Source organism: Leuresthes tenuis, unplaced genomic scaffold, assembly GCF_036924035.1.
Source record: "Leuresthes tenuis unplaced genomic scaffold, fLeuTen1.0.hap1 SCAF_2, whole genome shotgun sequence".
Taxonomy (NCBI): Eukaryota; Metazoa; Chordata; class Actinopteri; order Atheriniformes; family Atherinopsidae; genus Leuresthes; species Leuresthes tenuis.
This window is the reverse complement of record NW_027325356.1, coordinates 37,668,628-37,682,423: the sequence shown is the minus strand read 5'-3', so window position 1 is coordinate 37,682,423 and position 13,796 is coordinate 37,668,628. Positions and strand designations below refer to the sequence as shown.

General features: G+C 39.9%; 1 protein-coding gene across 1 annotated transcript in view; it reads left to right on the top strand.

The window, feature by feature from the left end:
* Nucleotides 1-13,421, top strand: part of adamts18 (ADAM metallopeptidase with thrombospondin type 1 motif, 18) — a 61,548-nt gene extending 48,127 nt beyond the window's left edge. Inside the window, exons 19-24 of the mRNA XM_072381002.1 lie at nt 2,484-2,688; nt 4,769-4,963; nt 9,406-9,476; nt 9,646-9,811; nt 10,866-11,064; nt 12,590-13,421. Coding sequence (XP_072237103.1) covers nt 2,484-2,688; nt 4,769-4,963; nt 9,406-9,476; nt 9,646-9,811; nt 10,866-11,064; nt 12,590-12,705 — 952 coding nt within the window. The 3' untranslated portion in view covers nt 12,706-13,421. The remainder of the gene's footprint in view (nt 1-2,483; nt 2,689-4,768; nt 4,964-9,405; nt 9,477-9,645; nt 9,812-10,865; nt 11,065-12,589) is intronic.
* Nucleotides 13,422-13,796: the final 375 nt, after the last annotated feature.

The window sequence follows — 13,796 nt, the reverse complement described above, 5'->3', positions numbered from 1 at the left end:
CAAATCACAGTGACATATGCTACATCTGCCAAAAGCAAAGGCAAAAGAGGAATTTTGTAGGAATTTTACAGAAAAATGCTCTCAGAATAAACAACTAAAACACAATCAACAACTGACCCATTTTTTAACCTACAATGAATTATAGTTGCAGGTAAAACTCTACATTGATGTCATGAATAATCAAATGAAACAAGGAATTTCAATCATGCAAAATCTTTCAGGCAATTGCTCAAAAAGACAAACAGTTTGAAGGTCTTTTAGAAAATCAATTTTACAATTCAGGAAGTATCCCAGGAAATAATCTATCTAAATAGTCTATGAGATGCAGGAAATTTGCTAAATGGGGAAACTGGAGAAGAAAACAAAGCCTCTGATCCTATGACTCAAGTCAAAGAAAGCAAGCAGAGAGATGTAAATCCATGGTTTGGTTTAGACCCCTGTTTCTGAACTATTGGTAAGTTTTTTTTTTATTGGGGGAAGAGACATTTTTTTTACCATTAACATCTTTCTCCATCTCATTGTTTTCCTGGAAAATATTTCAATGTCACACCAGACTAGCGTCCCCGGCACCTTGTGGCTAATTAGCATCTGCAACAAAGCCCATTCCCAATGAGTATCTTATACTAAGCTATTCCAGTTTCTAAGTCTAAACTTAGATTGTTTGTACCATTGCAACATTTGTTCTTGTTAGAAATAACTATACATTTGCAGATTCTGTATTTCACCACAAAGCATAGATTCACCCAGCTTTACCATCCCCGCACCACTCCACCATTTGTCTGCAACACAACGCTCTTTGTGTGTCTAAACCCTCTCTGCTATCCTATCAGCTAGCTCTACTGTAATGAGATCACTGAAGATGGGACGGTGCCTATGAATCTGGAGTGAAATCAGTGCTTGCATTGTTCTTTTCTATATGCACCCTGAATTGATGAAAATAATCTTTAGCAAAAAGAAAGCTTGAGCTACACTATTGCCCTCAGTTGCACTTATTGCTTAAAAGAGAACTTTGTCGAGTATCATGATATTTGCAATTCAAGAGAATGCTTTCTGTACTTTGAAGAGCTGACAGTTTGGGATGTTGCGACAACAGAAATCTTTTAACTAATGAAGGCGGTTCTCTTGTGACAACCTTCGCATGCTGTTACATTTTCAGGATTTGGGCTTTGACTTTGTATCAGTGTAGCTGTTCTTGTCTTGTCCTTAGTGACAGTGAAGCAACTGCAAACGTGGGTTTTTGGAGACTGAAGCATTCCTCATTCACTTTACTATTTGCTGGAGGCCTCTAATCACATTTATTATTATTAGGGTAAGAATAAAATGTCATCTCGTCTGTAGCCTAAAAGTAGGCTATGGGCAAAGACATGGATTTGGCCTCTCAGAACTATTCTTGCATTCTTCCTACCTCCAAATATGTCATTTTAGATTTACAAATTACAGTGAGTGGTGGTTTGCAGCAAAGCGGAGTGGCACATCAGCCACTTTTTCCCAATGATATATTGTTATTTATAAGTCAGGGAAAACAGAGGGGAAAAAAACAAAACAATTCACAAGCCAAAAGTCCCAAACCAATGCTTTTGGCTCCCAATGGTCCACAACTTTCCCATTTCCAAATTGCAGTTCCGTCCTGCTGTTTCATTTGTCTGCGGCATTTTAAAGGGAATGAAAGCATTTTTTTCTTCCCCTGAAGCAGGTCGGCGGCGTAGAGGAACAGTCTCTGTGGTAGCATGCTGTCTCAAAACTGGACGGAGCCATCTGCCCATCTCCTCTCTCTCCCTCCTCTAAGCATGTGGTTGTCAGACCACTCATTTGTTGAAATCTCCCCCTTCAGCCCTGATGCCAAACAGAGGCTATTTTAGACACAGCATTTGGCTTTTTGACAGGGGCAAAGCGGGAATTCAAAGACAAGACAGAGAACACCGGACAAGTGTGAAGAGATTAGAAATCAAGTGATGAGGGCAGAGAAGACAGGTGAGAAATGTAAGGTGAAAATAAGAAAAGGGGAAGAAAAACACAAGGCAGTCAACATCTGTCTTTAGCCTTATTGAGTGTTGTATAGTGTGGTTAGCTGAGGAAATCTGGGAAAGCTGTTATAAAGGGTTGTATACAATATGGTTTCCATGTTTAGTTTTCATAGGAATGATAGAGATGGATGGGATGGGCGGGCCATGAAAATATATATTTGAGGGTTGCGTATGTACTTTTCTGCGCTGCACCACAAGTTTGTGAAGTGACAGATCAATGTGTGAAACTGGTGAAAGCAGCAAGTCTCCTTCTCTAAGAATCAGAACTTTTACATACACTCAGGCTAGTTTTAATTTGAATAATAGCTCAACGACAAGTGACCTCTGATAAGGACCTTAGTCATGCGGTTGGTTTCCTGATAAAAGGCTGATCACCATTTCATTTCGTCACTTCTCACATCATCCATACTATTTTTTGCTAATGACCACCAACCCTCCGCATTCCCTCTCCCTCCACAGTTGGGCGACAGGAGATTGGGGGCCCTGCAGTCGCTCGTGTGGAGGAGGCCAACAGACCAGGATGCTGCGCTGCCTGAGAAAGGTGACCTACCAGAGGGAAGAGGGGGCGCAGCACTCCCTCTGCCCTGTCATCTCTCCAGCTCAAGTCCAGCCATGCCACACACAGGCCTGTCCACCAGAGTGGAGCACTGGATCCTGGTTGCAGGTGGGTTTGTGGCTGTTTTCTGCTTTTGGAGTTGGCGATATGAGTCAGTGCTCTGTTTTGGTCCAGAATGAATTGCTGTGACACTCTCCAGACATGAATTTTGACTTGATGATATCCTCTTTGTCCCGACTTGTAAAATTCACATTTACACGAGCAATGTTTTCTTAATCTCATAAACCAATAGTTTATTCACAGTATAACACATAAAAAAACTTGAGTTTTGTGAGACCTTTTTATTATTTCATAAAATATATTAGCTCAACTTGAATTTTATGACAGCAACAAAGTGGGGATAGGGCCATGTTATTTTTAGGAGCATGTTTCTGCCATCAAATTCAAGCTGAGCTCATATTTTTCATACAATCTCATATGTTTTCTATGCTCTGTTGTGAATGAAATATCGGTTCATGAGATCTGCAAATAATCTCACAGTTTGTTTGTGTTTTAATGCTTTTCAATCAGCATGGCTTATGAAGCTTTATTACATCAGAAGTTTGGAGTTTGACTCTTGACTCGACATTGTACAGCTAATCTCGTTTTAGCCTTGATCATATTTGAATTAGCATAAACAATAACATTAACAGTGACTTATGAATGCCATACCATGGGTCACATAACACAACACCAGAACATTTCAACTACTGTTTTTGTACTGGTAAAAGTGATTTTAAAAGAAAAGCTTCATGAAACATAGAGTACCATTCTCTGTTGTTTCTATGCCAGTTTTTAGTTTGTTGGCTCATATGTTGACTAATCAGGATGACATGAAACCTAAGAGACGGCATACACAGGCATTCCCATGCAGCCTGTCAGTCACAGTCAAGCTAAAACAAATGCTCTGCTGCCCTCTATTGGAAAGACACTGAAAGTAAGTGATAGAATTTAAAAGTCACAATACAATACATTTCTACATAAAACTTTTTATCATAAACCTTCATACAGTTATTTTTGTTCACTACTGTGAGATTTTTGTTTCTTTTGCACAACTGACCACATACACTCTTTATGTGGCTGGATCATCAGACAAAAGTGGTCTGATTCTGATTCATTGCTGCAGTGAAGTTACTTTTTTTAATCTTTTCAAAACCGTCATCTGCTTAAGCTTTTAACACTTTTTCTGAACGCTAGACTGGATCTTTTTAAACCGATGTGCATCACACATTACACTGATAGTTTGCCAATCATTGAGGAATTATAGGCTGTCGTTCCCCATACAATCTTCACACCCGGCTGCCATTCAGTCATCGTCCCTTGGGCCGTTCATGTTGTGTGCTTGCGCCCTTTTGTATCACCAGTTCAAGTTCAGTCTGCGGTCATGCAGGGATGAGGCCAGTCTCGCTGAAAAGATCAATCAGAGTTTTAGTCACAAGAGGACAACTGGGATAAATGCAGTTGTGCATCTAGATGCAGAGGCATGTGTGTGTGTCCTTTGTCTGATAAATGAATGGGACGTTGTCAGATAAACGTCCACGCCGGCTGTGGTTGTCTGTCCCAGGGGAGCAGTTTGACTCTGTTGTCTGTCTCTGAGCAGTTCACATGGAGTTTACAGCAGTACTGTCTCCTGTCGGTCCAGACGTTGATGGGGTCACATTCATGTCACAGCTATTGGTTTATTGTATTTAATGAAAGTCTATAATGTGTTGCCATCAAAGCAGTGACCTTCTGTTTGCTTGTGCACCATGTGGTGAATAACAAAGGCATTAACAGTGTCTGTGCCCAGGCTTTAATCTCTGTTAATATGGCCTGAAGTGTAAATATGACGGAATCTGAGGTTAAAGCAGTCAAACGAGACTCTGAAGTATGAGTATAGGCAAGCATTTATGATTTAGTCCGTCATTTATCAATTTAGTCACTGATATTAATTAAAGGATCTCTTTTCTAACTGTATTCAGATGTTGTTTGAAATTAGAGAAAAAAAGTATGAACTCATGTTAAAAAAGCAAGGGTAAGGACAGATATAATCATGTATATCTGTTAGAGGAGTAAACAATAAATAAATAGATCAGACAGAATTGCCTGAGAATCACCTGTGTCTATAGCATTGACTGCACTGTAACCTCGTCCTCTTGTCCACTCCCAGTGCTCCAAATCCTGCGGTCGAGGACTGAGGAAGCGTAATGTGTTCTGTCGGAGCACCGATCCAGGGGCCAATGCCGTGGTGGTTCCTGACAGCATGTGCAGACAGCATCACAGGCCCAAAGCCCAAGAGACCTGTGTCCTGCGGCGCTGCCCCAAGAATGAGAAGCTGCAGTGGATTCCGACCCCCTGGGGAGAGGTAACACTCAAAGGAGAACCTTTCACAGAAAGTGAAAGTGAGATGAATTTTTTGGCAAAAGCACTTTTATTTGTTCTTCTATGTTGTTGCTTATCGGTGTGTATGTCTCTCTCAAAATGCAGAAGAAATAACTTCAAAAGAAAATTTTCCCATCTTTGATGTCAGCCCCACTGACTTTAGAATACAAAGGACTCTTTTTTAGCTTTTTCATTTTTTGTAAAGAAACAGTCATTTAGGTAGAAATCCATAACAGAGCAGAGAAAGCAATTTCACTGTCAGAATCCTCAAGAGACTGACAAGCAAAGCAACTGGCTTCATCCTCAACTATCATTACTGCTCAGCTTTCACCTCAATGCGCGAGTTGAAAATGATGCTGACAAAAAAAACAAACTGAGCTGGAAGTAGAGGAGGCAGGTGAAGAAACAACTCCATATACTTGGAATTAGATTGGATAGTGTTGCACAGACTGGCTCAGCTGATAAAGTGGATGTCTTTTGACCAGATGGTTGGTGGTTTGATCCCCACTATGTCCACATGTCAATGTGTCCTTGGGAAAAATGCCAAGCCCCACATCGCCCCCGTTAAGTTCACTTTTATGTGATTGTAAAGGAAAAGCTCTGCTCATTGTATAGAGAGTGTCAATGTATGATAAGGAAGGGTTTACAATCCTGAATGAAAAGGTTAAAGAAGTCTTATATATGTGTGGAATATTTACCATTAAAGCAGCAAAGAATTAGTGATATGAGTTGACTGCAGTTGGAACATTTACTACTTCTTCAATCAGTTCTATCAAGCACAAAAGATTTTATACCTTTGCTTTTTTTAAACTGTTGTGAAATAGTTTCCAACTGATTAGATTTCATGTCATTGCGGCAGACATGTTGTTGCTTTGATGAGTAATTGTCTAATTGTGAGAAATGAACATAATGATTATGAATGAGTAATCACTAATGGTTCTAATTGTTAATTACAGCCTCAAAAGCTACCATCACTGCACAGCACTAATATATTAACACTGGGGGGTAGAAAAGAGCGGGAGGTTGACATGTGGATTGGGGCAGCATCTACAGAAATGTAGACGTTGTATCGGTCTGTCGTGGTAAACAGAGAGCTGAGTTGGAAGGCGAAGTTGTCGATTTACCTAATGATCTACGTTCCAACCCTCACCTATGATCATGAGCTGTGGACAGTGACCAAAAGAATGAGATCAACATAAGTGGTGCAAATGAGCTTTCTCCGAAAGGATTGCTGTGAGGGAGGGGCTCAGAGTTGGGTCGCTGCTCCTCCACATTGAAAACAAATTTGAGAGCAAATCTTCTCAGAACAGGATGCCCGTGATTCAGTAGGATTTGTTGATATTCCAAACTGTAGCTATTAATGTCAGGAATGCTTTTAAGCCTTTAAGTGCACCACAAAATACTCAGCAGCGTATTGACGACAGTCAGCATTCATCACTCTTTCAAGGTAGTTCGTCAAAGAGTGTTTTTGTTCATTGTCTTGCAGCAGTGTGAATCCAATGAGACTCTGTATAAATATCTGAATGCATTTTGCTATCAGCTTATCATGTTGGCATTAATTGCTTTATTTTTCAGAGGCAGCTTCTTAAAAGAGACTCTGGCTTCTGACTGTTGGAACAAAGTGACTGACTGAGTATTAACAAATGTTTTTTAATTTCGTTGTACCTGTGTTCTATTCTACACATGAACATAGGTATTTTAACATATGCACCAGTTTCTACCAGACATCCACATGTAATACCAGTTCTTGAACTGAAACGAATATCCTGAAACGAAAGGCTGGCCAGGATGAAGCCCAGTGTCCCACGATCTGTTCTGTTTGAGATCAGAGTATGTGACAAAACTCCTCCTTGGCTGAATGAGAAATAGAATACGCCTGCATGATAGTGTTGGCGTTAACCTTGCGAAATAGACTTTTTACATGTCTGCACATAAATATATTCATTTTCCCCAGAATGGAAGAATAAAGGTAATGGAGTTTACTGCTACATAATCGAACACATAACCAGCTGCCAGCATTGCTGTTTTTTTGTAAACAGTGCTTTGTGGACACAATTTCTTTTTTCAAATGAGGTACAGGTATGTTTTGTCAGGCCTGAAATGCAAAGCAGAAGGATGTCCATTCACACATCCATTATATATATATATATATATATATATGTATATATAATCCAACTCAGGGTTGTGGGAGACTATCCCAGCTGTCGCTCACACTCACTCCCAGGGTCAGTTTAGAGATACCAGTTAACCGAACATGCATGTTTTTGGGTGGCTGGAGGAAGTCAGAGTACCTGGATAGACATAGACGCATACACAGGGAGAACATGCAAACTCCACAGTTTGGGATCCAGACTTGGAGCCCTCTTGCTGTGAGGCGACGGTGCTAACCACCACACCAGTTATTCTCACCAACGTGTTACTCTATCATTCTCTGCCTTGATCACTGTCTCACATACACTCCTCTGTAACTATCACATTTCTAGCTTGGATAAATCAGTAAATGATACTTTATTTTAGCATCTTATTCCTTGATCTTATGCTGGCTTCCCCTCATAAGAAGAGTTTTACACTGCATATTCCCTAAGAACACCAGTAGGCAGCTTTATTTTAACAACCTGTGCTTATGGGCGTCTTGTATCTTGTCATTTAGCAAACTCAGTATCCATGGTAAAGTTGCTTTTCTGTCTTTCTAACCTTGACTCATTAATCGTCATACTTTTTTTTCCCGCCTGATTGTGTTTTGGGTACAACCAATCCAATTTTCACAAAATGTTTTAGAGTTTAATGCACTGCTTTCTTGGAAAACACCCATCTAGCTGTGATTCGACACAGAGAAAGCCCTTCTTTGTTAAGAACACCAAAGCTTTCTTATTGTTTGATTCTCTTGTTTCATACTAATCCTGCGGCACTGGCATTTTTATAACTACCGAACAACGACTACAAGTTTCTTTTATCTGAAAAAACCTCCAATGAATCAGTTAAACCCAGTGTCATCAGAACACAACAGAAACCCTGAACAAAAAGTAAGAGGATTGAGGCTGGTGATCTGTGTCTTTCAGTCAGCTATAAATTATTTTCAGTTTTTTGTCTTGAGTTTCTGACTTGTAAACAGATGAAAATTATTACTAGTATTTTTTTTAGAAATAATCTTTCTAAAGTCTGACTTCTACCTCTAATAAGAGGAGATAATTGGAGGGTTGCCACATGACTCACCGTCAGTGCCGTCTCTCAGTAACCTGAGTCAGAATGTGAACAGTAACAGTGGTGTGGGTAAACAGGAGGGAAACAGTATATTATACTTTATTGGTGATTTTAAGAGTGATTCAGGTAACATGTTATCTATGTGTTTTTGTGAGCCTGAAAAATTATCCTTAAATTATATTTTTTTTATGGAGAGCCAGCTCCTGGTGTTGTCCTGTAATCCTGCTCCAATATATTAATTCTGTTTATTTACTCTTTCCTTGAGTGAAAACATGAATCAATAAATGCAAACATAATAACTACAAAGTGCAAACAAAAGTGTTAGAAATTTGCAAAAGCAATGAATAAAATATTAGTCAAGGGTACTAACTTAGACTTAGCCATGTGGCTGACATGAGCTTTGCCTCATACAAACACTTTGCACTATTGTCTTTTATCTCTTTCCAAAACTTTTTTGTTTCACTCAGTTTGGTTGTCATGGATGCAACAAAGAAAAAAAAAAAGGATCATTATAAATGATTTTCTTCACAGCCCTCACAGCCTCTTCCGTTGAACTCTGCCCTGCTTTAATGTATGAATCCAACCAAAGAAACTCTGACCTTTGTCCTTTGTACAAAACAGTTAACATAGTCAAAGCAAGTACTTTGTATCCGTTGCAAAGAATAAAAACTAAGATGTTTTTTCTTCATGTTACATATCAGAACTTTGTGTTTGGGTTTGCATTGCAATATGTCTGAATTTTGATGTGGTCTCAGACCTTTTGAAAAAAAAAATTGTGTTGTTACAGCCTCGCCAATTTCTACTTGAAGGGTCAGCGCTAACAAATCACCCTGGTGGACAATATATTCCATCTAAGATTTTCTCTTGATTCCCACAGTTTGCTCGCTCAGCCCAAAGCAAACCATGAGCCTAAAAACTGTTGCAAACACCTCTTTGATATTAATGTAACATGCAATAGTACTCGATGTCTCTGGATATGGAATGAAAAAAAGTCCTTTAAAAAGTCTGTAAAGTAGCCAGAAAAAAGCAGCACAGACACACACTGTTTATGTGCTCTTCATGTAAAATGACTGTGAAATACAGTGTAAAAAATATTGCTTTTTGGCTCTATTATGACACTGATGAGTGAGCTTTCAGTGTCTGCAGCTGGAACCGTCCACATTACCTACACACGCTCAGAGTTCATTTTCTGAAATGGTCCCTCCTGCCTGCTTTCTGTTTCAGTGCTCCAGGTCCTGTGGCTCAGGCATCCAGAGGAGAGAGCTTCGCTGCGGGGAGAGAGACTTGCAGGGGGGGTACGCTCATACACACACACCAAGTCATCCTTCACACTTTGATACACTCAAAGGTCACTTGAGATCCCATTGTGTCATCAGTGTGCCATCCACTATTTTCTATGTTTTCAAATGGGAACTTCTTTGGGAATAGTAATTTTGAGCAGACAGCTGGTCTTCTCCCACACAGGTATGTGGAGCTGCCCATACGGAGGTGCAGGAATATGGCCAAACCTTTGGTGGATCTCCAACAAATGTGTAACCGAGGTCCGTGCCCAGAGCTTCCGCAGGTGCTTCCTGGCAGAACACCCTCCAGCGCTGTGGTCTTAGGCTGGTACTCGTCTCCCTGGCAGCAGGTACATCTGCCCCTACTTTCATCCAAAAACTGTTTACATGGCAGACATTAAGAGCTACATATGCATTCCAGCTAACAATCTATCAGTTAGGGCTTTTTCTCCCACATATGATACCTGTTCTATTATTACAATAACGATGTGTTGAAATCGTGCTTCCAAAAGAGTAATTTCAGGACACTTTGTTCAATAGGAAGCCAGAGTAGCTGTCGCTCAGGTGGTTGCCGTTACTGTGGTTGACAGTGTTTTCCTTTGTAAAAACAGTGATGTTCTCATTGATGTGCATCGGGCCAAGCAATTACTATCTAAAAAATGTGACAGGATGCTGGTTTGATCCACAGTTTCCCCAGTCCCCTACATATATAAAGATAATTCATGATATTCATTTCGCCTCTCAACTCCTCCCTTGTCATTGATTGCAGTACATCAAGCATTCTTCTCTGGCATGAGTAAGACTAGAATAATTTTGGCCAAAACTTCTGTCTCAAACATGAGATCACAAGTGGCTCTATTGTACCAATATTTCTGTAACCTCAGTGGTACACTATAGAGTGTCGGCAGTGCAAACTCACAGATGTAAGTAAGGTCTTAGCAGCAGTATAATAATGGCTATGGGGAATGGCCCTCAGATGAAATCAGAAAGCCTCAGTCTCTTTCCGAGTCTTTTTGGGGTAGATTTTGTGGGCTATGTGTTACATCATCTATTATGCAAAAAGTCTTAGGGGCAACCTCTTATAACACAGTGTCTTGTTCTGCTTGATCTCAAGCTTGTGATGCCTGTATGTTTCCACAAGACAAGCTATCTCCTGACAGCTCGCTGGAGGGCGAGTACATGCTGTTTGGGATGTTTGTATTCTTCATCTGTTCTATGTCTCTGCATAGATTTTTTTTCCCATTCTCCTGTGTTCCTTTTATGACAAATACTTTCACGTCTAGTACATCTGAGTTTCACCTCCTACTCCTATTTGTATTCATGTGTTCCCTGTCAAGTCTCTCCTCACGCTGCTTAATCTTTTGTGTCTGTCTCTCTGCTGCTTTTCTCCTGCCCATGTCTTAGTGCTCTGTGACCTGCGGAGGAGGTGTTCAGACTCGAACCATCCAGTGTCTCCGGCAAGGTCGCCCCGCAGCTGGCTGCATGCCCCACCAGAGGCCTGTCACTTCTAGGGCATGCAACACACACTTTTGCCCTGCAGCTCCCCCGGCTCCAGCACAACGCCCCAGCAGCCGGGTCACAGCTGCTGGGCCGACACTGAAAGGTAAAGTCCTTTGAAGGAAAAAGACAGATTTTTCCAGCTTCAGGGAGATCCCTCCAAGTAAAAAAAACACAAGTTTTTTGTCCAGCTACCTTGTTTTGTCACTTAGATGACGTGATGCAATAATCTTAGTCCTTGTAGGATGAATCATAGTGGCTTCTCTTCTAGCATCCCCATTAGACTGAGTTTTTGGTGGAATATTTCTGCAACTGTTGATCGACCACTACCGAAGTAGTCTTCCGTATTTTGTGCTTCATGCCACTTTCCAAATGTCAGCGTGCTATCTTGTTAAACTAAGACATAAACAGCATAGCTCTTTAGTATGCTAATGCAGGAAACTTTACAAACTCAGCAGACAAACATGCAGAAAACTTGATCAATTCAAACGGGTCTGTAACCTGTGTATGGAAGAACCAAACAGTGGTTCAGTATTTCACTGTAAGCTGTATAGCAACATTATCCATCAGTCCTTGGAGCTTGCTAAAGTTAGAATGCAAGATTTTAAAAAAGGCAGCTTGTTAAAGAACAGAATAGAATAATAACCTATGAATCCTAAAAATAAAAAGTGATATGCTAGAATTCTTAAAATGTATGTACAGTAAGTATTTTCACAGCAATTTCTGTTTACAATATACTGATTTATGATATACACTACTGCTCAAAAGTTTGGGGTCACTTAGAAATGCCCTTATTTTGAAATTCTTTTTCAATGAAGATAACATTAAATTAATCAGAAATACACTTTATACATTGTTAATGTGGTAAATGACTATTCTAGGTGGAAACGTCTGGTTTTTAATGAAATATCTGCATAGGTGTATAGAAGCCCATTTCCAGCAACTATCACTCCAGTCTTCTAATGGTACATTGTGTTTGGTAATTGTCTACATTTAGACAAAAGCTAGACTGCCAATGGTCTGCAATGCTGTAATTGCTGCAAATGGAGTATTCTTTGACGAAAGCAAAGTTTGAAGAACAAAATTAATATTTAAAAAAAATATCATTATTTCTAATCTTGTCAATGTCTTGACTATATTTTCTATTAATATTGCAACTCATTTGATAAATAAAACTGTGAGTTTTCATGGAAAACACAAAATTGTCTGGGTGACCCCAAACTTTTCAATGGTAGTGTACCTAAAGAAAAACATTGCTTAAAACTCTGAATTAAATTCTCTGTCTTTAAAGAAACAAGCTAATGCTGATGACAAAACTAGCCTATTAGCAAGCTAAGCTAAAGTAAGATGACTAGTTTTGTCATGTAACTTCAAATAACCAAGTTGTCAAATATTTTCTGGTTCTATTTATTACATGTCATTTATATGTTGAATTTCTTCGGGCTTCAGACAAACTCTGGCGTTTTCGCTCCACTTAATTATCATGCTGTCTAGGTTTCTGTCTAATTTGGTAATTACTTTTGGTCAATGGCAAAGCTGAACAATCGGTGGACGCTAATAACACTAAGCTGTTATCATAGAAATAAATTGCAGCTTGCTTGAACTGTATGTGTCTTTGTTTTTTTCTGCAGATGAACACTGTGTTGACCACTTCAGCTGGTGCCATTTGGTTCCCCAACATGGGGTTTGTAACCATAAATTCTATGGACAGCAATGCTGCAAGTCCTGCTCCAGCAAGAAGCCATAGAGACCTGACACCGCTGTGTCTGCAGCACGTGGCTTCTGAAGGAATGACTGCCACACAGGCCGTTCAGAGGCCATTGCTCACTACACACAGAACTGCCCAATAATGTGTGTTTCCCTCCTGGAGTACTTGACCAATGCATTTTGTAAAGAAGTAAAAGACAGAACGCATGGACTGTGTTAAAGAAAGCAATGTGGCTGCTGATGCTCCTCTGCCAAAGTGGTGTCACCAAGTCACTGATTACATATGAACTGGAAAGACTGAAAAATCACATTTGAAGATGTGGTGATTTATTATATATATTGTCATTTTGTGCATTTTCCTTTTGAAATTTCTGAAACTAGAAAGCCATCGTGAAAACAAGAACAGTCTAGTGTTTTAGCTCGCTTTTTGTTGTATATTTACAGGCATCTGGTTTCTTATGCCTCTCTTTAAGTTATTATGGGTCGTAATGTATGATTTTCCATTTGTCAGGTGTACAGCAACATGTTATTTCTGCTTTTGGACATACCACAGGTTTGTGCCTGTCACCCTTCGATCCACATGAGAGTTTCTATAAGATGTTGGTAATCAGCCATCATCACTTCTCCTTCACACATTATCTGCTTGCCCTGTCTTCAACTGCTCAATCACAGCAGGTCACTTAATGTTTTTGGGCATTCCATTCATGTTAATGCAATGAAAACATGCCTATTTGTGTACATAAAACATTTTATTCAGCTGCACTGCAGTGGCCATCTTTATCTCTTCTGTATCACTATGGTAAATAACTTGACCATCTATCTGTCTTTCTTTTATTCCCTGCAATCTCTGTATTGATTGCAGCCAAAATGAGATGAATAATGAGCAAGGCTATCTGCAGGCCTTGGAAAGACAAGAGGAGGGTGAAGTGGGAGAGAAGAGGATGATTGCAGAACAAGAGTGGGTGCAGTCTAGCTAGCAAGAGGTTTTGCTTGTTAAGAGAGAACAATGTTGGTGTGTTGTAAACAGAAGCCTGATACAAAATGTAGAGGTTTGGCGGGTGGAGATAAGAGATGACATTCTTACATTTGGTTTGATGTCACTGAGCTCACAAAGCATAAAAAAACTGTCTG